Source organism: Osmia bicornis, chromosome 14 (assembly GCF_907164935.1).
Source record: "Osmia bicornis bicornis chromosome 14, iOsmBic2.1, whole genome shotgun sequence".
Taxonomy (NCBI): Eukaryota; Metazoa; Arthropoda; class Insecta; order Hymenoptera; family Megachilidae; genus Osmia; species Osmia bicornis.
In genome coordinates, this window is record NC_060229.1 from 185,689 (window position 1) to 211,795 (window position 26,107).

The 26,107-nt window shown below is 37.1% G+C and overlaps 1 protein-coding gene across 4 annotated transcripts in view; it reads left to right on the forward strand.

Moving 5' to 3' along the window:
* LOC114878668 overlaps positions 1–26,107 on the forward strand; it is a 42,731-nt gene that overhangs the window by 13,811 nt on the left and 2,813 nt on the right. For 2 of the 4 annotated variants that reach the window (XM_029192742.2, XM_046288600.1), the window contains 12 exons: positions 4,801–5,243; positions 6,845–7,137; positions 8,681–9,078; positions 11,358–11,699; positions 13,646–13,790; positions 13,939–14,332; positions 14,592–14,973; positions 15,776–15,988; positions 17,072–17,590; positions 17,821–18,114; positions 19,377–19,677; positions 20,313–20,585. In XM_029192742.2, the coding sequence (XP_029048575.1) occupies positions 4,801–5,243; positions 6,845–7,137; positions 8,681–9,078; positions 11,358–11,699; positions 13,646–13,790; positions 13,939–14,332; positions 14,592–14,973; positions 15,776–15,988; positions 17,072–17,590; positions 17,821–18,114; positions 19,377–19,677; positions 20,313–20,585 (3,997 nt within the window). The remainder of the gene's footprint in view (positions 1–4,800; positions 5,244–6,844; positions 7,138–8,680; positions 9,079–11,357; positions 11,700–13,645; positions 13,791–13,938; positions 14,333–14,591; positions 14,974–15,775; positions 15,989–17,071; positions 17,591–17,820; positions 18,115–19,376; positions 19,678–20,312; positions 20,586–26,107) is intronic. The other 2 variants (XM_029192743.2, XM_046288601.1) reach the window with 2 other exon arrangements.

Sequence of the window (26,107 nt, forward strand, 5' to 3'; positions counted from 1 at the left end):
TAATCGTGATTACCGCTCGAGGAGTTCTCGTTTCTTCTACTTCTCCTCTTTCTTTTCTTTTTCTTTTTCTTTTTCTTTTTATTCTGCTCGTCGAATGGAAGGGTGCACGACCTCGAATCGAAGCTCGCGACTCAGCGTGTCATCCTCTCGTCTTTCGAATAAGTGCTCGGTGCGCCTCGATGATGCACTCGAAGACTCGTTTTCCGCTGATCGAATGTGGGTCAGTTTTATCGAGATAGAGAGAAAGAGAGCTATAAAAGAGGCGGTAGAGAGAGAGAGAGAGAGGGAAGCTAGGGCTTGTTCCATTTTCCCGTCGAGGGGTCCTTTCTGTTGATCTTTTCACGCTCGAATTCCAATAAATGGAATTACGCAGCGAGGAATTTTCAGCATCTTTCGCGGATTAGAAAATTTCCCGATGGGAGAGATTATGCGCTTGTCATTTGGTCTGGAACACCTTTTGTTGATATCAACGATGGAATTTCGATGAAACCACGTCCATAGGAAAGAATGGTAATGAAATAAAGGGTGAAAGGAGAGGAGAAGAAAGAGCCGAGAGAGAATCTCTTTCTCCTTTGGCATTTTTTCATGATTGCGTTAATAAACGGAGTTATCGTCTGAAACAGTTGCGTGGCCCATCCCGTTCGTATAGGTACCGAACGTTATTTTGGAACGTTATGCCGTTTAATTCGATTTGCATTCATCCGAAAAGGTGGTAATCCGTTGATACGCGATTAAATGAACATGGTGGAGAAGATGGGTATGGGTTAAAACTGTTCGTCGAAGCTTTCAAATTTTTTATTGTCCTCATTCCTATTGTATCCAGGTCAGCATTATTCGAAGCTATCCTGTAGAATTCGAACGCGTTCGGTATGGTTTCGATAATGCTTGCTTCTGTACCATTACGTTACGTAGAGTTCAGTTATGGGGGGGTCGCTTTGTGTGGCTGGAATTAGAGAAATGGAATTCTTTATACCTTCGTTAGTAATTTCTACTTTGGTAGCAACGTAGAAACAGGAAATGAATAAAGGTAATTCTACTGACTGAATGCAAATCATCTGGTTAATGTACCTATATGTAGGTAGACTATACTTTTGGTATTATTCTATCGCATTTGTACAATAGAGAGTCTTATTTTTATTATTTATACTAAATCTAAATTACACCATTAATTTTGCAATCTATTTTTGTAACTGCACTATATTGTATTGCGAAACTTCCAATAACCACAGGAATTTTCTTCTTTCTGCATGCAATCGTGGCTGTAAACAAGAAAATTAGTTTCCACCAGTTTCATTTTGTTTCATAGTAGTTGTATACATACCTATGTACTTACTAGGGAATACTTAGGAATTAAAATGGATGAAGTGTACTGGTACACTTATACCCATATCGGGGAAGAGTGTTTTACATTCAGAAAGGTATGCAACGAAGGAAACAGCTACTGTTAAAGAAAGTAGAGAAACTTTTTTATTACCGGAAGCGATATTAATGTTGTTCAACTATTATTCTGAATTTTTAAAAGTCTATAATATTGTATATTACTTTAATAACAATTAATTCAATTAGAATAAAAGATATTATTAATTATTATTTTTTAATAATATCCTGTATAGGTACTTTAATTGCATGAACATATCGTAGTCCATTTATGAATGAACACCGGTTCAACAGAGATAAAAATCAGAATTCCAGTTTATCGTTTTGCAAAATATATTTCACAGAAAGGTTGTTAAAAGTTGTAAACGGACAGTGTTATGTTTTATTTGGACGAGACGACGAAGCATTTTCCAGCGCGAGAGTAACGTAACGAAGTTGCTGACTGGGAAATGTTTATGAAAGTCGAAATTGTTGCGCTGTTTCCAGCAGATGGGAAAACTGGAGAAAGATTTACTGCATCATGTAACCACCATACTGTCACGAGCAAGTACATTCGCGAGATGTGGTATATTCACGATGGCTGTCAGCGAAAACACTTGTAACTTTTTAAAATGTTCATTTATTTAAATATTCTTCCCTGTTTGATCAATTTTATTATACGATTAGGGATGTAAATTAAAAAAAAAAAAAGCCCTCGTCCTTCCCGGTTTTTAACTGGAAAATTTTTAGTTTAACTCTGGTTCATCGTTAAAAAGTCCGCCATCGCAGCTCCAACACTTTAACATTGATTCATACTTTACATTGTTGAAAAACACGATGTTATCCGATGTCCTGTCAAAGAATTTCTTTGGTGTGCATATAAGAACCTCGCATCACATATTGATCTTCGTTACGGAACATTTTTGTTCGCCCTTTTGCGAGGTTTTATAACAAAGAGAATTATTGGAGTAGAAGCTTCACGTTTCTTTCTGTGATAAAAAAAAATATGCATACATTTTACAGGGAATAATACGTCTCTCCGTTGTTTTTCAGCGAATAGAAACGTCGAAAGCGATTTCGTCTATTCTGATTCTTACAATTGTTAAATCAACTATCCATTCTTCCATTCATGAGAAGAGACTCTTCTTTCTCCGGTACTAACATAAGTAGCTATCTCTTTGACATTTTCCAATTTTCAACGGAAGTGATGAAAGCTTGTCTTGTATAGTAATTAATAGGTATATATTTTGAAGAATCTTATGGCTAATTGAAAGAGAATACTTTCTTTGTTTGCTTCTATAAGTGATTATTTATATATATATATGTATATATCAAGGATGACCCTCCATTCAATTGTTATTGACGATGAGATGTGTCGTACCAAATACGATCTCTTTTACTGTGGTAGTGAACGCTCCAAGTAATAATATCAATAATTTTCGCTCTCGAAAGCATACATAAGAGTACATTACGTTAGGAGTTTATTGGATAATACTTTGAATAACTATATGTATATTAATTTTAGTCGGCACTCTGACCAGCAGCATATTATGCATGATTAAATATATATGTACACATATATAATGTTTGAAACAAGAAAATTAAGGTTTACCAATAATTTACAAATAATATTGTATTGAACATGGAGCATGTAGGATAACTGACTTGAAACTTTGCCAATTAGGTAGATTGTAACGATTTAGTTGTTTATTGTTATACGTAATAAGTAATACGTATCATAATACTTGAATGGAAATGAATGTGGCAAAGAAATATAGAGCAAAAAGGGTATGTCGTGAACAACAGTTTACCTAATAAGTGTAATTATGCGATGAAGTATTATAACTAATCGACCACATAAATCTTACACTATTCTCTAAAGCTATATTCTAAAATCTTAGGTACTCTTTAGGTACTTTTAATATCCTTTAATGAGAGTATTAAATATTTTTTGTTCAATTTTTTTTTTTTTTTTTTTTATAAAGGAACAATGTAAAATTTAGAAAATGAAGATAAGATTAAATATATAAAATTGAATTAAAATTATGGCTATCTTCATGACCCGCCGTCCGAGGGTTAATGAAATATCGGCTAACAACCGCAGAACAACGTAAAAAGTTATATCGCAAAAATGACAAGGGAATAAAAAAAGTTACACGATGGGATCACTTGTCCCGACCGCATTTCCATGCAGCAAAAAAATCGATAATTGGTCGTTAGGGATTAATTAAGAATTTCAACGTAGTTGAATACAACGGTCGAGCGACCAGGATGGTTGCAATTACACTGATGTCTCGCCTTGCGACCTTTTATTATATCGACACCGTGAAAACTAAAGGTTTCGCGCGTGATATCGAACGAAATAATGAGCCGATATTCCGGTCAGACGGTTACGCGATAATAATTCCAAACCCGACCGCGTTAAAACGACCACCCCCGCCGCCAGAAACCAGCCCTGTTTCGAATCTATCAAAAATTAATATCATCATGATATTGCGTTACATCGATCATTGAACCAGTTTAATACGAATTATTAAACAATCATCAATAGATTCTAAATATTAAGCAATAGAAACTGACGATGAGAGGCTCTATTTGATATTGGAATGTTGTACGAGTAGTTATAATAGTATTTCAACTGTGTATTTTAAAAATGACATTTTGAAAAATTATAATTGGTATTATAATTTCTTCTTCACTTTAATAAAAATGTTTATTTCTAATATTAGATAAGTAAAAGAGATGGACCCCTATGGAAATTTTTAAATTTATGTAATATCAATTTTTTCAGTGACGCTAATAACGTAGCAATTTTCGCTTGACAGGTAGTATCGATTTATTCGAAAGATCGAGTGTGACCAGAACTGGAACAGACGTTGATAGCAATGAAAAGAACATTCGCCTCTCTTTTAGCCAGCGAGCTATTAGGAATTGACGGCTATCGTCAAAGGTCGACTCGACGCGACGCGACGCGACGCGACGCGACGTGTACAGCGTCGTCGCAGCGATGTCGTGAATTTCGTTAAAAGGCTGAAATATAAATTCCCGTGGGTGATCAAGGGAAGCGAGATGGGACGAAGTGTATTGTGACAGAGGATGCAGTCGCTTTGACGGTATTTTTCATCGCATGAAAACGGTTTTTTTTTCTCAATCGTACCTACATCGTACGAAAGCCCGGCTTTCAATATTTTATCAGTTTGATGAACTGTCACGTTTGGCGCAGCCAGTATAAATTTTTTTTTTTCGGTATAAATGGCAGTCGTAGATCCGAGCATAGATCTGAGTTTTGTTGAAAAAACTTGTTGAAAAAGCAAGTTGCCAAACGAGCGGTTAGTTCGCTACTGGTGGAATTAGTTTCGGCCATGCAGCGACGCTTTCAATCAAACTACCACGCGTCCTCCATCGATTTTCCACTAATTAAACTAAACGTTGTGTGCGTGACAGGTGGACGTCTCGACCCAGGTGGATCTGCACGGCGGTTTCACCGCGACTAGTGGTAACATTAGCATCGACTGGGATCGAAGGGCGACTCCTTTGTACTCTCGTGAGGACATCAAGGAACAGTATTGCATAACCAGTCGGCAATTGGATGCGGTAGAAAAATCTGGCGGTGGTTTCTTTGGGTGCCTGTCGACTAGAGGACCTTCTCCATGCAGCGCAGCTAGGACCTCCATTCTTTCTGCCTGTGTGAGAAGCGTGCCAAGCGATGAAAACCTCTGCGACGCCCCCTATCCTCGAAGACCCCTCCAGATCATGTACCGACAACCGTACCCCGGTTATGCGAGGGGGCTGTCACGTTATGATTTTGAGGACGAGGCTGACTGGATAGAGAGTTCCTACTTCCGAAGGAGACCTAGGTCATTTTGCACCATTCCTGACCCGAAAAGGTAAGTATAGTACAATAGGTACATAGTCGCATCGTACTATTTTTCCAAACTGTTTTCCTCTTGTTCTTTAAATATTCTTACAAATATCTTACCCACCTTAATGTTATCCTGCAAAGTCCAAGTAGAGACTTTCGGCTCTCACCATCATAAATTCTTATTCCTATGCAATAAAATTCAGAGAACAAAGGAATTAAAAAAAGGAGCCATTCATTCAGCCATGAAAAATTAATACTTGATCGCACAGCAAATTTACTGCCTCGTTCGCTGCAACGACGATAATATTCTTGGAACGTAAAGGCGCTTTAGCAGTCCGATGAAATATCTGATCCTTCACGGTGCCGTGATTCCAAGACGTAAATATCCCGAAGTGGCAGCAAAGAAAATTAACCATTTAGAAAAAGACATAAAAGAGAGGGACTCTGATAGAATCTTAAAAAGGATCTCGGAAACTTTTCAACGCGTACGGTGTCTGAGATAAAGTTTTCAGAAAGTGCTTGTTATGGAGCAACGTATGGGAAAAGCAAGGGGTTATATGGGTCTCGTGGCGCTTCTAGAGATTCAGTTTATTTCCGATTGGCCCCAGTCACGAGTAACGACGATGACGAGGATGTTTCAAGGTTGATAGTATAGGATCGATGAAAAATTATGTTCGTGGGGTAAATTACTGTATTTATACGTTATCGGGGTGACTACGGAAATAAATGTGATCATGTGGCTGATCAATGTTATAGAGGGTGCCTTTGGAGCACACCTATCTAGGCACTTTTGAAACTCTATTTTATTTCATAGCATTATTATGAAAATTATTCTTGCCAATTATCCCCGTTACTTTTTAGATCTTTGCAATTCTGAAAAAATTGTAATTGTAATTGTAACATTGTTAAGGTACCTCTTCTCGTCTAAAAAATACGAACAAATAAAAGCTGGATTTATTTCATTAAAATCAGAGGAAAGAAATGGCAGTCTTCTCTCTTCCGGCGTTATTACGTTCCTTGGAAAAGGGGTGTGAAATCTAAATGCATGAAATTTAAATGCAATTTATTTGGGTCGCAGAAGCAACGCGCTGTCACCCACTTTTCCCAAGATAATGGCTGTCACGCGTGTGAAGATCGGCGCGGCACGGCGCGCGGACGACACAATGGAAATGAGAATGTAACCATGGTGTCTGGCAATATCTGCACGAACGTTTCTCTGGCGTATTAATAAAAAGAAGAATATCTCCGGCGTTGAAATAAATGTCTATTGTTTAAGCGGTTAATTAAGCCGCCCGGTAACTAGGAAGTCTCAGCCAGTAGCATACTTTAATCCTAATGTCAACTGGTTGAAAAAAGGGATGATGGGCTTTCTTTAGATCGTTAACGTTCATTCTTTGCCTCGCGGTTATGAAACGTTCCACTGCGGTACCTGTTGAACTCCTACCAGGGAAAAGAATGCATATACATATGTAGTTGTCCTATATGTAGGTACCTATATATATATTAGAAACAAGTATTTGAAACGGACAATATCTATTAAATAATAATTTCTAATGTATTATTTACCATACTTTTATTTAAATATTCTTGTTTCATACCTACTTGAAAAGTGTCTTCTGACATTAGGTACACCTGGCTTCCCGAGGACGAAGAATCAACAAAATTGGAAGGTCCTCGACCAGTTCTGCCACCTGCGCCCCCACCACCTTCCGCGCAAGCGCCAAAAACGAAGCACGTGAGCTTCGCGAGATCACATACCCTTACATCCTTCGACGTTCCAAGGAGTAGAAGTCCTCCAAGACCACAAAATCAGGAACGCCTTATAGATTCACAGCCAACAATGCAAAATGCGATGCTACCTTCAACTTTACCTCTGATGCACCCCTATGGAACTAATGAGCCCCGTGTTCTTGTCCTTGGTAAGTTGTTTTTTCTTATATAAATATAGGTTACAATTACCTAATAGTGACAAATGTTGTGTAATGGTTGCGGACTTGCAATTAAATCGTTATTCACTTATCCTTCGCTTATCGCAAATCGCATATCCCAGAGTCGCGTAACGGCAGGGTGTATCGCAGGGAACGAAGGGCCAGTCGCTAAAATATGGTTAAAAAGAAGTAAAATTCAGAATTTGAAACAAAGTAGGTAAATTTCTTTCAGTTTCCATAAATCTCATGACATCGCATCGCCTTGAAAGTCAATTTTCACACGTTCACACTCTTCTTCCTGAAACGGACTCTTGACTCATTTTCTCACAGAAAGGCGTAGCCTTGTCCGTTCTTCAAAAGGCCACGTACACATTTGCCCGTGTAACTAAATAGGCCCTCTGATGTAACTTAAAACTATGGCTGTACGTTGGTCTAAAAGCACTCTTTAGATAAAATGTTTCAATAGCATGGCGAGCTTGAAATTCTTTTACCTTCAAGCTACGCGTTAGATCATTGAGCTAGAAGTTTCGCAATGGTTAAGGCTCATGCAATTACGGCTTTCAGTTACTCGTTGCAAGAATTTATGTAGGTACATACATATATTGGTAGCAACAGTAGAATTAACGACTATTATATTACATAAATAAATATATAAATATGTAAAATTACAAGTGTTTAATTATAAGACAGTCTCATAATTGCAACAGAACATAATTTTTAAAGGAACAGTGTAAAATTCAATTAAAATTAAAATTAAAATTAAAATTAAAATTAAAATTAAATGATCTGCAGTCGGAGGGTTAAAGAACACCATTAAGCTAAACTCGTAGAACCTAAACAAACGGTGATAAAAACGCTATTTCCTGTTCTACCGTGAAATTCTTCCCATTCTCATGAATCTTTGCGCCTCGAGGGAGCCATTACATTTAAAGAAGCAGCAGCTCGTTTCCATTTCTATTCCACATCAGCTGCAGATTATCGGAGTCTCCAAGAGTATTAACTCCTTGCCTAGGGACTGTTAGCTCAATATTAGCTACCAAATTGCCAATATAGCCGGTCGAATGAGAGCCAGTATTGAACTAGTCTAGGAAACGATAACGACTCGGAATAGTTACGTACGTAGCATTGACATTACACTGGTGCTGGTGAAAGCATTAATTCTGCTTCCTCAATTAATCCCTAACGAACGTTGAATTACGACTACCACCAGCTGAATCATGTTATCCAGCCTAATATCGATGTCGCGTCGCGTCGGTGGAAATCCATTTCTTATTGCCCTCTGTCACACGTGCACAGATATGTCTCTAATAAAGTATTCGATAAACTAGTATTATTTGATGGGAGATCGTTTTCCAGGATCGCCTATGCAAGATATAAAATTCGTGAAATAAAATTGCAGTTTATTATAGGAATATGTAGGTATAATTTCTGATATTAATAAGGAATATGTTAAGATTGAAAAATTCCAATTGACATTTCGTCTTCTCGTTAGTCAACAATTTAGCCGATTTCGCGAAACCGAATTTCGTTGCAGAAAAGCCACCAAAGCGAGGAACCATGAAGACTCAGGCAACCCAAACGGAGTTGCCAGCGGTGTTTCGAGGTCGCATCCCAGTCACCCTTAGCCCCAGGACGATACACCGGGTAAAGATGGTCTCGCAAGGCGCCCAGACAAACGGTCTGTTCAACGGCAGGAAATTGACGAAAAGTTACTCGGAGGCTGGTCAGCTGGGTACCCCGTTGGGTGGCGGTCAAGCTGGCACACCGGGGAAAGAAGAAACCGAGCACGAACCTCTTCACAGGACGCAGAGCGAGGAACCACCCAGGTCACCCTTCCTTGTCGATACGCCACCCCCTGGAGGACCGTACACCACTCCCGCTACCGAGGAGGCTCTGACTAATGGGGACATCTCGGAACCTCTAACGAGTGTCGTAAGTTTATAGACATTTACTTTGCTATTTATTAAGAAAAGGTGGATTTTTAAGAAGGACTTGAGACTTTAAGAACTTACAATAAGGAAAATTTATACACAAGGTTCTGTTTGTTAGATGAAAAGTGCCGCCACCGAAAACTTTGAAATGTATTTAGTAGACTATTTAACGATTAAATAGATTTTATTAATAGCTGTGGAATATTGGTATAAATGAAATAGAAATTATTTCATAATTTTGTTAAACATTATTATTTTATACTTTCTCTTATTGTTAGATTGCATGATGAATAAAAATTACATTTATTGTAGTATTTAATAAAAACTAGCAAAAGCAATCTTTACGTTCAGTAGATAAGATTTATACTATTTCATTCTCTAGTTATTACATATTTAATTATTCATTGAATCAATTATTTATTCTCCGCATGATTAATTCGATTAAATCGATTAAATCGATTAAATTAAAACAGCAGGCTAATTAGAATTATTAATTAAATCAATTTACGATGCCAGTTAATGATATTTCCCATTTTTAAACTAGAACTGTGAGATCATTTCTGAACGACGCTTCCCAACGATTATCCCCCTTTGCTTAATCCGTTAAATCGTCGAGTTCTCGAAAGAGATTTTGATGTACGTAAATTTCAAGTAATTCTCGAGGCGGAAGAGGAAAAGAGGATTTAGAGCGACATAGGAAAATATGAAATATTAAAAAGTACTCGAGGTGTACCTACGTAGTTACCTACCCTCTATTGAATAGGTAGGTACGAACCTACCTATTAACTTTGCTTTGCAGAATTTAAATGATTAAAATATCAAAGGAATTGATTACCATTATAAAATATGCACCTTCCGTTAAAATATTACTATTAATTTTAGAATAATGATAAACTTTTTTCACATTGATTATAACTTGAAATTTAATCTGGTCTCATTAATCTAACAATAAATGTGAATACAATTTTTATTCATATGCCAATTTTCATAGCTATTGTATAATACTTACTAACTTCAAAGGAATTCTTAATCTGGTCCTGAATATTACATGGGTTGCAATATATCTGAATGTATCGATTATTTTATCCATCGTATGTACTTGTGAATGAAATTCCTATAGAATGTTCCAACGTCCATTGAATGTTCCAGCGGAATCACATCGATTGTGTTAGTTGAAGTAGAGTAGCTTGAAAGGACTGCTCGCGATGCTCGAATCACCACACTTGATACCCAGCTTTCGACAAGAAGATATTACAAATTCCAATTTCGCCACCGCTTAGGGAGCAATCGAAAATAATAATCTATCGAATTATTCGATCGCATGTTCTGCATCGGATCAAACGCTTTCATCGGATTCAATTTTACGTATGAAATCTCGTCTCTGTCATAGTAGGCGTATCGATTAGGTGTTCAACGAGTTGCTCTTCCGGTGGTTCGGCGCCTACGGAACGGTTAATGCTTTTGGCGTACAACGATTAACGTAACCCGTTTTTCTCCAATCCCTTTAATCGTTTGCGTAAAAAGTGGTACATGTTTTCCGGATACATCTGGGAAACTGTAGTGTGTTAAGTAGAAAAGGAAAATATGTAATTTTATAATATTATAAAATTGAGGTGCAAAAAATCCTCTGCAACATTTGAAATAATTGTTATATTATTCAATTTCCTAACGCAATTAATTTCCATTTGACATAAATTTCACTCGTATGTCTACGTAGAAACGTGCCGTTCGAAACTGGTCTTAATGAAATTGAACGGAATTAATTAATTTATTTCTGGGCGTGTTCTACATATGTATGTAGATCATCGAAACACGTTCTCGTGGGCAGTTGATTCGACTCTATTAACAGGAAGGTCAAACGAGAATCAAATTTCGATGCTATTTGATAGATGATTGTAATGGTAGTATGATCGAGTTACTATTTGCTAACAAAATAGACGATAGTTGAAAGCAAAAGCACGCCAGTGGAATGTAATTAAAGGAGACACACGTCGTTACGGATATTAACGTATTGATCGATGTTTCGCGTTTCATGACATTTCGCGTTTTAACTTTGCTTAGTAGGTAAACGATGAAATGAGGTTTCATGTTACTACAAGCATTCTTTCATTCTTTTTATCGTGTAAACAATTTTAATTAAACGTGATCTTATTAAAAAATTTTAACTAGGTATTTTACCATACACTCTATCCTTTGGATTTCTTTTTTTATTATTTTACATTTGTTTTACATTTGTACAATATTAATTAATCTGTTGTCTCGCTTAATTTTTCTGTCCAGCTTCAAGATCAACGAAGATCCATCGACTTAGATGACCAAGAAATCCTTATAGACTTTAAGCCTGCACCAGTGTCGCCGGATGTTCGAGCTTTACTGAACCGGATATCCCAATCACCGCGAAGGTTTCTACCGTTGCAGAAGACCTTTTCCGACGGAGAAATTCGTGTGGAAAGACGCGAGTTGGTCGGTGAAACTGGTGAACCAAGTTATCCTCACACGTGTAGAAGAAATCATCAGGACCCATGGGGCAGGACCGTCAGAGCATCCGTCCAATTCTCCTCGACGCCCGAGGACCTGTCCTTGCTCCGAGTTTCTTCGCCCCACGATGATCATCCCGAAGAGGTAAGCAAATGCACAAATTTTTCATTTCCCTTCATTTCCCTTCATTTCTAATCACAATTACACAAAAAGATGTAAATCGTAGAAATTAACTTTAACTCGTAAAGAAAGTTAACTTTTACTCTACAAGAATGAATAACAGGTTTACATAATTGGAATTCATGCCACTGGTTATGTATCAAATAGTTGGAAATTTTTTTCCGATACGTTTTTATTTCTGTTACGCAGAGGTACAATACATACATACATACATGGTATTATAGGCTGGCGAGATTGCTGTCGCAAAAGGATTTTAAATTGCTGACTCACTCATCGTCAGTAGAATTCGTTTCCCTCCCTCTCGTTGAAATCTTGCAATCTCTATCTATCAAACTTTTCAAATGACTCCATCCTTTTCGAATTGATGCGTAACGTTGTCGTTCACCCATCGGCTTTTCATTTACTCGTACTTGGCCAGTTTCATATCTTAAAATATTGATGAAAAATCCTTCGATTATTTTATAAAATACCCCTTTGGTATCTGTAGGCATATTTAACGATCAGAGTACATTTACGAATAATATCAAATTTTTTATATTTATTTATACCTACTGTAATTTGCAACCTCTATAGCTTTATTATCTACATGTGTCTTAATTAGATTAATTCAATTGCCTTAAAAGCATAAGAATGCAGTAGAAAAACGTCATTAATTATGGAAGCACTGTGAAAATATTAGCAAGAGAAAAGCGATAAAATTACAGGTGTATTAAAGAAATACGGGCAGGGTGTTTATGTTCTACTTAAAAAATAAAAGATCAACGTCTGGTACTTGGAAGAAGGAGATGTTTGAGAATTCATAATGAGGGAAACTTTGATGGTTAAAGTTGGATTAAATCTGAATCTAGTGACTCGAATTTTTCTCTAACTCGGACCACCTCTGAAGTCCACATAAATTTCACGTTAAAATTGAACGCAATGCAACCTGAATTTAAGCACCTTCCAAACTTTTTTGCCTTAATTGCTTAAAATCGAGAAATACATGTCGCTTACCTATATGATTCTGATAATAATTATTGCAGGTCCAATTTTAACTTTATAGAATTTTCCTTTATTTTCTCAATCTAGGTAATTGTCTACTATGTATTTGTTCACTTTTTTTTAATATTAATGTTTTCTATATTAGGATTTTGAAAGTTAAGCAAAGTTTAATTTAGAAGAAACGATAATATTGTATCTTTTTGAATGTTTCAATTTAAAATTTTTTCAAGGACATAATTCTTTATAATGTTTTTATTGAAAGTATTTTTTTTTCTTTTTTTTTTTTCTATATTTGGCGAGAAGATTGTAAAACTAATTGAAAGTTCCCGAGGAACAGGCTGCTCTGTACAAGGTGCTTGAATTTTAATCGGCCGTGCTTGAAGAACGAATTCTCTGATGAAGAGTTATTTTAACTGAAGAAGACAGCAACCTTTCATAATCGTTGAAGGAAGTAGATATTACTTTCTTCAGCCTCGTATAACCTTGCACCGTAAACCATTAACTTTGCAGTCACTCCTTAATGAGTTTCGGAACTTTACTGTTTAGAAAATATAAGAATAATCCAATTTCAGCAAACTGTTCTTGCAAAAAATATTGTTCTTCTTTTTCGACGGTAAACACGTTTTAAAACTTTTCAAATAAATTCGGGACAAAAATGAAACCCAGGGAACACTTTATTTTATCGCTTGCCATTGCAACTTAAACTTAAAATATACCTAATACTAAAATATTTAATATTGTGCAAAATCATATTTCATCAAGCACTATAACCTATTTTTTTGTAAAATCCAACTATAAACGATTCTAAATCCATGTCTCCTTATTATAAAACTGAAAAGGGGCATAAGAACATATGCATAAATCCCTATGAAAATATCGATATGCAGCTGTCATTCTGCAATGTCATTTCCCAATATGTATCATCGCAGGAGTTTCACGAGAACCTCATTCGACGAGGGCTGTTTCGCAAGAGGAGCGTATCACTGGAGGATGGTGTGCAAGGTTTAGTGTCCGATGATTTTATGTTGCCAAGATCGCTTCCAACATCACCCACATCACCGACTGCAGTAGCAGGTATGAAATGTGATGATGCCGTCATATTATTTTTGCAAGATTTGGTACTTAAAAAATAGGTACTAACGGCGGCGGTCTTGTATGAAAGAAATTTAATAGAATTAAATATATGTACTAAAAAACAAGAAAGAAACAAATTATGTTTCAGCACCACGAAGGATTTTACAGAGTCCGAAAGACTACGCATCACCGACTCGTCCACTGCGACAAGTGGCGCCACTTTGTCCGTTACTTTTCACTGCTACCGGAATTTCCGGTATGATCACGTCTCCGTTTGCTTCGAGCGATTCGCTAACGAACGACGTCACGAGGGACCATAGCGATGGAATTTGGAACGAGTCACAGGCGACGGTTCTCCAGGCTGACTCGTTGGCCTTATTGACACCGTCCTCGAGGAGGAGGCATCTTCTGCTTCTCCAACACCAACAGCGATCCTCGATGGACACAGAGGCGCTGGACGTTGAAGAGACCATTGAATCACGTCCTTCGAGTCCAAGGATACGCCTTGAGCCAGCAACGCCTGTTCAACCGTTAACACCAAGGTATGTAAGTGTATAGCTGTCCATGAATTTTTCATGAATTCATTCATTCATTCATTCATTCATTCATTCATTCATTCATTCATTCACACTATCGGATCTGACTGATTTCGGTATTTGAATTCTTACGATGTTCTTTTTTTATTATGTGAAAAAAGTGTAGATAGCCATTAGTTTAGTTGATATCAAGCCATCCATCAAATGATAGATGATCCCCCCGTGATAAAGACACCCCGTGTACAATTTGAAGCAATTTTTAAAGGCAATTACTTCTCAGCGTCGAATCGTCCCTGACGCCAAACAACGGTAGATCGAGAAGCGGATTTCGTCGTCCGAGTCCTGGACCGCCGTTATCACAGCCTCAATCGCAATCCTCGAGCGAATTCGGCTTGAGCTTGGCCAGGACTGATTCAGGAGGTCGAACGAATACCGATCTGTCTGAAACCTCGACTACCGAGGACTATGTCACTGCCAACACCTCCACTGAGACTGGGACCACTACAGGCACCTCCGCAACGACCAGTTCCTGGTCCAGGCCTCCACAGACTTCAAGCGCCGCGGCGTCCGCCTCGGCAACGGCCACTGCTGCGGATGGAAGCTCCTTCGAGAGTGCCAGTTCAATTTACAGCCTTGCTCGCAGCGAGGTGAGTATTTTATTATTTATTTCTCATTTTCGGAGTAGGTTGTCATTCATATTTGGCCGATTTACGGCTTTAATCTCATCGTCAATATCCATAAAATATTTCTAATAGCTGACCTTTTAATTCTTCAACTCTTTATATCAATCAAGTTTGCATTGTATTATGCATACTGTAATAGTGACATTTTTATATTTTTTAATAAAACACTTACTCAGCTAGTTGTACTATCAGCATCGCTAAGAAATAAAGTACTAGTACAAATATTTGGTACATACAGTAAAAATGACATATTGTATCGTATTGATATTCATGCAGCGTGTACAATCTGCGATGTTTGTAGCGTATACCTCTTCAACAAATATAGACGATCCTTTGAATAGCAGATATATCTCTGCAAATAAGAAACTCGTAGGAATCAGGACAGCTGGTGAAATTTTGCTCGATTCAGAAGCATAATGTTGACTTGATGCCGTCCTATTTACCATCTTTCCTCTCGTGTATAGAAAAAAAATAAGCTTGTAAAACGTATCTAAGGCAAATCATAAGTGAAAAATCCACGATAAATTATGCCTGGAGTAACAAGTCGGTACTTGATTAAATGCAACAAAAAAAGAAAAGAAATGAAATAGAAATTTGTAAATTTGTAAATTTGTAAATTTGTAAATTTGTAAATTTGTAAATTGTGTACTTTTCTTAAATTATAGATCTCGATGAGACATGTATCATATTGAAAATTTTTTTTTAATTTCAACACATTAGTGTTAAAAAATATTCAACGTGAAGTGAAGATTACGTATCGTATCAGGCCATCGTTGAAGAGCCATGTAGTCCACCACCGATACTGGAGGAAACGGAAATTCCATTTGGATTGGAGGTACCTCCGTCACCGGCTAGATCCAGCAGCAGCAGCAGTTCGGGTAGCTACGATCTGAAAGATGCAATGATAGATCCAGGTCATGAACACGAACAGACTGCACCTCCGAGCGGACACACCTCAGAGACGGAGTTGGATCGTGACGTAAGGCGATAATTAAACTAATTCCAATTAATTCATCAATGAAGTTTTCTTTCATTCTTATTCATAAGAAACTTTCCGAACCTTCCAAGAATGTATATTAAAAGAAATTCGTTAAACTTTAAAGATTGATTTCACTCCCTCAGAGTGAATCTTGGGTGGAAAAAGAATTATTTCTCGCACAACTTGATGTTCTCTACAGTTTCACAAAGTTTTATTGTAAGATCAGAATTTTCGGTTTGGAAGATTTTCGGGATTTTCGGGATTTGCGGGAAGAGCAAGGAATATACGAGTGCATTGTTATGGGAAAGAAAGCATAACGCATCTTCTGGGTACTTGTTGCCTAACAAGACGAATGTTTACAATAGAACGTTTCATCACTTCAAAGCGTGGATCCTCTGAAAAAAACTTGGGCATAATGGGCGCAGACTTTTCAGTTGTTGAAGTCGAAAGGCGACCACTCTGTTCATCGTATTCGAGCGATTGTCAGCCTTCCTTAAGCCGCTTATGTCACTCAGAATCTCTCCTTCTTGACAACACCTTCTCTCCACATTGTTATACGACAGGAGAGAACACAGACAAATATCAGACGGATTTTTCATCATTATTGATAACCATAAGTTTATTATAAGTCAGAAATAATTCAATTATTTCAAAGTGATTTCAAAATCAATGTAGGTATGTATTGTATGTATATCACTTTTGTAACAGTCCTTGTCAGTCTTGTACGAAATTTATTAGTTGCTCGTTACTAGTGACAGACTAATCAAAGAATAGTCGAAACTTACATGACAACGCGACGCACGTAAGTACAGAGGAAATTGTGTAGTAACTTATTTCCGTTTATCACCGTGTTATTGGCTTTAGCATAATTGAAACAGTCGTTTAAACTTTATTGTCACATTGTGTTGTCTCCTCTACATCACAATATAGGTATTCATACAGCTACAGTTTATTACAATTTACAAAGTTGCTAAATTTCCATATTACAAAATTTTTAAATCCCTAAATCTAGTGGACCTTTGAAGTTCGAAGGAATTATCATACAGCATCCTTCCTCTCTTCCTCTCTTCTATCCACTTCCAGGAAGGTCATCGCTCCTCTTCCGGAGGCTATGCAGAATCTCCTCCAGATCCGCGAACTTGGAGCGAGGAAGAGCGTCATAGACGCCGGAAGACCTTTACTCTGGACTTCCTTGGTAGCACACAGGACATTGAGCGCAGTCCAGAACCCTATGGGGACAGTGCTGAAGTCAGTCCAACGTCCAGCCATCGGCACAGACCGAGAGGAAAATCAACGAACGCCAAGAGTCCCCATAAAAACAACAGGAAACGGGAAGCTACTCAACAAATGGTGCAGGTGCAACAACAGCAACAACAAATTATTAAAAGTCCTCAGAAAGAGGATTGGCGTGTGGATCAGAGTGAAGATACTGGCCATATTCCTACGTCAGATGATTCTAGCTGTAGTCATCATTACCATATGTATCATCATCATCATCATCATATGCATCGCGATGGTGCTGATGGAAGACATAGAAGAACTAGAGAGAGTCCCAGGAGGAAGACCACTGGTTATGTTTCTGCTAGGAGAAGAAGTAATGAGGTGAGCGATATCACGCGATATTGCGGCTTTTGAAATTTCGAATAATTTCATAAGTAGTTTTGTATTGATAATATTTGGATAATAAGGAACTGAAACTTTTAACTCTAATTAAACGAAATATTAAAACAGGAAGAGGAATCTTTATCTTATCTTATCTTATTTTATAAAAATAAGTATGTTTCGATTAAAAATTACTTTGATTTGAAACAGAGTGTCCGATTTCTGCGTAGGATAAGAACGCGGCCATAACAGGTAGCCTGCCACGAAGAAGATCACGTGCGGCGGACGACATAATGTGTTCGAGGTTGAGTCCGGGCCGTTATCAACGTAGTCCAGGACACAACGGGCAACGGGCGTTGATTGTCGAGTCTCAGAGCCCAGAAGCGAGATTAAAAGCTCTTTCAGCGGAATCCTTGAGGTCCGTCAGTCCGGGTAGCGACAGTGTCTTTTACAGCGAGGGTGCGGACCAATATCTTGCTATCAGCGCGCTCGACGCTCCACATTGTCATCATTGTGGCAGAGAGGTAAATTATTTATTGCTTACTCCTTTGTTCCTCCTTTGAAAGGAAGGAAAGGGACTGGTACAAAGTTGATATACCTACCTATTATAGAATAGGAAGTTATTGGGGCAGTTTCGATGGTGATTAGATGTATGTAAATGAACAAACCGATCGAGTTAGTTATATGTACGTATAAAAGTTCTAGTGCAAGGATGCACTATATCGGGGCAATTGCTTGGAGTTGTTTGCTACATTGTAACTCAAATAAGGGAGGTGTGTTGTTTGAGATGCTTAAACAGAGGAGTCAATATTGCAAACGTATCGCAAACGTATCGCAAACGTATCGCAAACGTATCGCAAACGTATTGCTAGTCTATATTGATATTTCTCTGAATGTTTCTGAGGTAGTTCTATTGAAAAAGTCAGATTCAAAAATTGGGACATTGGTAAATATGGCAAATGAAATGGGTTTATTGTTCAAAAATATTAAAATTATTATTAATATGTGATAATGAAATTAATCTGTATAATTGTCTAATTCAGACAAATAATAATCGAGGTAAATTTTGAGTAATATTAATATGGCATTAGGTATGTGGCAGGTGTAAATTGAAACATGAAATTATATTCTGAATGATTGCAGTTATAACGTGTCGTGCTATATACGGTCGTTTTCAATGCAATATTCATCATGTTAAATACCTCAAATAGCACACCACCCTTGTTTAATTAGTTTGCAATATATCATTGCTCCAAGCGATTGTCCTAATATCTGTCGCTGCTGTAGTGCACAGTGTAGTTAGTTGCTTGAATCTTAAATTTCTTCCTTTCTTCTTATTGCTTCTGTAATTAGTAAATTAGAATCGAAAAATTTCAGGACAGAGCTGGGCGCAATGTAACCCGATTAATTGCAATTATTTTCGATCATTGATTTATCTCAATGAGGATTAATTAACTAACCCTTTTACTGAACATACATGTATATGCGTCTTTCATGTATAATAATTAATGTATATACCTACGCCTTTTGTAGTTGAGGGGTCAATAATAATTAATCGGTTCTTTCAATAATCAATTACAAAAGTAATTATAAAACAATCAATTACTGTCCAGCTTTGCCAAAAAAAAAATTGCCACAGTAGAGTAAAAAAAAGAAAAAGAAAAAAAAAAAGAAAAAAAAAAAAAAAAAAGAAAAATTCGAAGGTTAGATCAATCTATCTCTCTATCTATCGGTCTATCTACCTCTTTTCTCTATCGTGCGTGCCATCGTATTGCTCCACCTCGAGGTCTCGGAAGAGATCGTTCGACCACCGGCAGGTTTCGCGGACTCCCCGGAAGGGCACCGATCCTCTTCGAAGCACGTGTCCGGTCACAGGCTGTACAAGAAATTCGACAAGAGGTACCGATCGGAGGATCGTGGCGACAGAAGGCATCGACGAAGCAGCGCGGGCAGATCAGACGTCAGGGCGAAGTCTGAAGAGAGGATCGCTTCCAGACGCGGAAGCAGAGGATCCATTGATGAAACTGCTGCTGGGAGGAAGAGGCTTCATGCGAGAAGCACGGATGTCAGTTTGGAAATCCTTACGGGTAAGTACATATTAAGTAATGTCCTGTTCGTTTAAATTATTTTATAAATAAATGTGAAAAATTTTAATATACATGTTCGTATCCTGCCGCAAGAATCCATTATTATATGTATAAATAAAAATGAATAAAGTTGCAAAAAGTTACGTAATGAAAGAGGACTTAAAAAAAGAAAAGAAAAAAAGAAATCGAGTAGATTCAGTGACGTTCATTAAAAAAGTTTTCCACTTCTCGCTGGACCCATTTACTTCCCTTCAAGGTGATTAGTCGTTTCCCTGTTCGTTAAAGTCCAATGAAAATCAGTAAAGGAGGAGCAAACAGCGTATTTACAATCTTATTTGACTTCCTTTATTTGCTTATTTACCTATATTACCACGTTTAATTAGAAATTCTTTCCTGAAAATTGAATTTTGATTAATCTTTATATGAAAAATAGTAATAAAAGAAATATTCTATAATAAAATTTAAAATATGAAAATCATATTCAGTGCACCGGTGCATAATTCAAGGGTTAAAAGAACTGCTCTGCCTTAATAAATTTCAGAATAATAAAAAGGAACAAAATCAATTTCTCAAGCCAATTTCTCAGGTCAATTTTCACTCTGACATGGCAATGTTATTTTTTCATTTAATATCAGGTCGAGAGGACGAGGACAGCTACGTGGAACCCTACACGAGTAGCGAATGGATTTACATCGGTGACCTCGAAGAGAGTCACGTGTGGAAAAGGCCAGACAGCAGGGACGGCGATGATGAGATTCCGGAAAGTGTCGCTAAAGAGAGGAGAAGCTCTCAGGAATCGACGGAAAGCGAGAGAAACTTTCGGAAGAAGTATCAGGCGGCGACGCACAGGATGGTGCATCGGAAAAGCAGCGGGGAAATGTATAAGAGGATACAAACGAAGAGTTTCGGTAAGTTGTTGGACTACATTATCCTATTATTGCTTCTTTCACAGTTCGCCAAACATCCCCTAGCGGTGTGAAATGGTACAGTACGTTTCAAAAGTATACCACCCCACTAAAATTGAACGGTTTAAGTGATTCCAGTCAAAAATTAAATCCATTTGGCCCATGTAAGTTAATCTTTTTTTTTTTTTTTTTTTTTCATCATTACTAAACCATGCGATTTAAATAATTACTATCCGTTTGAAATTTTTGATAAATTTAACTTAACAGTTAAGTATAAAAAAAAAATTAATAGGTACTTATATTCACCAGTCTTTGTAAATTCTCTTCATCTATTTATACATATTATATGTATGTATTGTCCCGATTTTTATGAATATTTTGCAAACCTTGAATATTGTATAAATGTATCTAAAATCGATAAATTTTTATTTGATCATGCCTATACATATATCATCTACGATAATTTTTAATTTTTATAAAATAAAAATATAAGCTTTCAGATAAATGTAATTGAAATTCTAAAAGGATTATTATTTTATATTACAATTCAGTGACGCAATCATGATTGCGAGGTAGGACCTTATTAGCATTATGATAATATTAAATTTAATTCTCGAGATTGGTTTAAAATAAATCTGATGCTTTTCGAGTGGTACGTCAATCATTTCACGTGGATATCACCGTTTTAAATACACCCCACTTACAATTAGTGAACTATATTTAACAGTAACGTTTAACGAGTATCAAGAATAGTTTACATAGAATCAATTGCTTCTCGCCTGTACAGTAGGTAATTAAATGAACTCAAGTTCATCTCTTTATGACAATTAAATGACAGCTATTGCTACTACACTTTGTTGAAGAATTATTTGTTTTCACTTAACGTCGGCGGTAGTACACAATGTGTCTGTTAAATAACCGGATAACATCTGTAAAAAAAAAGAGAAACCCGTCCAATTGTAATTGAAGCATTTATTTGTTTCCAATACAGTAGAGTAGGTCCGTGATTAATCCGGCGACGCGACGATGTGGTTGGAAAATGTTACCTACATGGAATATTTGGTGGAGTGTCATATTATGTATATACCGATGAATTTTTTTTTTCTTTTATTTAAATTTAACTATCACGTAATTCATAGGAAGTGTAAAGTTGTTAGCGACAGTGGTAATGTATGGTATTATCAGTGAATGTAATTCCATGTTTGCATAAATATTCGCTACATTTGCCTCGAGATATACACAACACCTCGAAGCTGCTACTAAATTTATGCTCTCAAATGCGAAGCTTGGAAGGGTGTTTGTAATCCTACGAAGATGACATAGGCTGCATATAAATGTCTCCCAAGATACTTGTAATAAAGAAGAAGATCGGTCATAAAAGAATATACATATTGGACGAATAAAGCGAGGAAAACGTGAGTTTATCGAACTGAAAATCCTTATGTTAAATATGCAGTAAAAATATACATACATATTAAATCTATAATGCCATTTGATTAAATTAAACTTTTAATAATATTAAATGTGATATAATAAAAGGAATTATTTTACTTAATAATAAGAGGAAATTCATTTTTTAGTTGAAATACGAACACGATAGTGTTTTTAATGTTATTAAAAATGTTTGGAGCAGAAATCTAAAAGTACTTTTTAAAACTACCCTTGATAAGTGAATGTTCCATATAAATGGGCCAATATTCGTCAGTAAAACAGTAAGATGAACATCTATGTAGTCTAGTTTATCATTTCCAATGACCAAGAGAATTTTGATCAGAAAGCAAAGTAGGAACCAGATGACGGGTGTACAAAGCATAGGTACTATGGTAAACATACGAAACATAGAAATTCCATTCCCGACAGAGAGGTAACTAAAATTTACTCGCGTAGCGACGCATCACCGAAGAATGTTTCGAACGACAAAGAAATCGTTCCCGATATCTCTTTTTTCTCACGATGAAAAGAGAAAGGAGAAAGAGTAACAGGAGCGGAGGAAAAGCGTGTCGAAAGGGAAAGCGGAAAAGGGAGGGGAAAAAAGAGGGAATCGTTCTTCCCGTTTCTTTAAATAAGCACCGCGTAATACTCTGGCTAAATATAATCGAAACGGCGCAGCTGAGAGAAAGAGACGCTAAGCGTCGACTGGTACCGACGCGACGCCGCGCCGGCGTCTACCAGCCACATGTGAGACGAGTAGTTTACGTTGCTTGATTAGAAAAAGCGTTACGCTAACTTTTTCATTACTTTCGTAACATCGTTTAATAAATTTCAATTAATTAATTACATATTATTCATTATTAATGTTACGAAATTTTAATGTATGTAATGATTTCCTAACTCTCACTTTACAAAATCAATAGAGTAGTAACTATCTCCTACTCAACTGATTGAAAGCAAACCCATTCCTAATTACCTACCGAATTGCAATTGACGAAAATTCCGTTCCTCCGGAACATCGTTTCCGCCTCGTTCCAGCTACTTCGCATTCCATTCATCAACATCCCCGTCCAAGTGTCCGAAGGATCGTCGAGAAACATATGTGGCATATAGGTACCTATGTATAGGTGCCTATACTTAAATAAAATATATAGGATGTCTTTCATAATAGGATGTTGACATAGATTTCTACATATTTTAACATATTATAATGGTATATGAAAAGGGCCGGCCCATTAGAGATACGTAACGATACAATTTCGAGAGAAGAGGTCGATTCTATCGTATAGATGGAAAGACGGACGATTCGCGGCCGTCTAAATATCCGAAGTGTTGTATCGGTGAGGGGGAAAATGAGCGTCGGGTATACTGGGAGGATTGGATGAGAAGGTGGGTAGGAGGGTGGTGAGTGGAAGAAGCTTTTGGCTGGCAGTCAGTGGGTCAGGGCGTCGAGTCGCATTCCATGGGCCGTCCGTAGATATCCTCTTCGGAAGATCGAGCATTTTCTCGCGATTCCCGCGTTCCGCGGCGCGAGTATTTCTTTTGCAACGGTGCAACCGGAAGTTCAAGTGCTCCCACGGCGGAAGGTGTCGCAGTGTGCCGTTCGCGATGGTGTGCGATTGCGCAGCCTCCGAGTATTCCACGGAACTTGGAGCGGATGTGTCCTTGAAAAAAGCCTTGGAGGAGCTGTTGAAATGCATGCTCAGAGTTTGGTGCAGGGAAGGGCAAGCCCTTACCAGGCTGGGCGCATCGACCCACGGTAAAATTTTTCTCTCATTGTCTCGTGATTCTCGACTACTTGGTTGTACTGTTCTTGGTTTCCGTCTGACCGGACCGTCCGACGCGACGCGACGCAACGCGATGCATTCTGCTTTTGTTGCCTCTAGGCGGATGAACTCGTGGTTTGTGGCACGCTTTTCGAGAATCTCGCTTCCTAATTATTTTCTTCGTTCGATGATTTTTTCAATACGATTCACTGTCAAAAGAAAATCATGATTCCAACCTAGTAACAGTTTGTTGAACGAAGTCACGGTCGTAACGCAGGGTAATTATTTTCTGCTGACCCTGAAGAAACTGCACGAAAATATCCTCTTTAGAAATACGATTTTCGTCTTGTAACCAATTTATCGATGTTGCTACGACATTGAACAACATCGGACCAAGTGCGCCTGTTTCATCCAAATTTGTCCGCGGTGCGTATCAATTTAATGGCGTTAAAATTAGATTCCCGCATCAGCGGTGGTTTAAGCTTACTTGTAATTAATTTACGGCGTCCGAAACATCGGACATGACCCACACAATTAAGTAATAATCTATCAGGGGGAATATTTAGAATTTTATTTTGTTAACAATCTTTTATAAGTTCCTGCCCTTTTTTTACCTTTCGTAATTGGTCTTAATGATTAGTCACTATCGATCAAGTATAGAAAATCAATTTAAAACTAACGCAAAATGGACGTTATATGAAAGGGGTTAAAATCCATAATTACCATAACAGTCATCTCCCCAATGAGTCTCGGTAACCTTGGAATGCTGTCGTCGCACAAGCGAGAATTTCCGCCCGAAGAGGATATCAGGAAAAAGATGACAAAGTAATTTTCGCTATTTCTGCCACCAGCTGCGAAAGGGGTTGACAGGAATGCGAGTTGCTCCTTTATCGCAAAAATAAAAGAAGCTCTCTATCGTTCTCTGTCAGCAGGGCAAACGATGATGAGACAAAAGACTAAGCATGAACACAGTCGATTACGTTTGAAGCTTGGTGACGCAAGGACTCACTTATTTTTATGGCGTGATGCGTACCTGACTAACTTCGGCACGACCTGCTTTTATTTTGCCTGCACTTCGACCTCGTATGATAAGTTTCCACGATTCCTACCCCCTTTTCACTTCTTATTGCGTATCCATCGTCATAATGGTCATGTTAATTGTCATAGTAAATGGAAGGTTTAGTACGAGACTCGCTGCAAAAAAGTGGGGCCAGTGATATTTTGTTTAAAAATATTGCTTATAGAGCGAGTAAGATCTCTGGAAAAAACTTGGCGAACGAGACTGAACAATATTATGAATTTAAACTGAAACTTTATGAATACCCTAAATTGTTTAAACATGGTGTATTTTTGTTGTTTTTACACGGGGGATTGGTATCGATTAATCAGAATACGATGCGATGTATTAATGTAATCAAGAAATAAACTGTGGAATTGGTAAACGTGGAAAAGCGATTGCATGAATCCATGAGAATCCATTATTTATGAGAATTTGTAATTGAAATAAAACTTCATTTCTAAAGTAAATAATTAAACGAGAAGCAAAGGTAAATAATTATTTATTAATTTAAATATCCCAGCAATCGATAATTTACAAGCAACGTGAGTGTACATTGGTACTTAAAAAGTAAATATTGTTGTAGCATAAATGTAAATAAAATATAAATATTGTTTTTGATTAATAAAAATTGACATAATTAAAACTTTTCTTTTGTATATAATATCTATTAAAAAACAGCTTAGAAAGTTTGCAACTGACAAAGCAGCTATAAATAAAATCAGATTTGTTCCGCTACTCACCCCATTTCTCTGTTCACACTCATACCAATTGGGAATTTTTTATTTAACGTATTAAAGTTGTTTCATTATTATATTTAAAATTGTAGCATTATTATATTTTTTCTGTGTTTTGTTTTGATTTTTATTTTGCTTTTTTTCTACAAATTAAGTACCAATTTGTTAATATTAAGTATAATATTTAAGTATAATATTTTGTAAAATACATAACATTATTTCTTACATACATATATACCTACATACGTATATGTAACACGTGTGACATCGATGTCGAGCAAGAATCAGACTTGTGAGTGAGCAACTGTGAAAATAAATTGGAACAAACGGAGATCCTACCATTGATCCTCCGAAAAGAAAACTCTGTGTAAACTTCCGTTTCTTGGCGTATGATTTATTGCGTGACTGCAGATTCCAAAAATAACCGCGAAATTCTAGCAGAAAGTTCGACGACGTTGCTTAACTCATTTGAAAAAACGTAATCGCTAACAAAAATAATTGGGTGATATGATGGAAGTAGCAACAGAAACAACA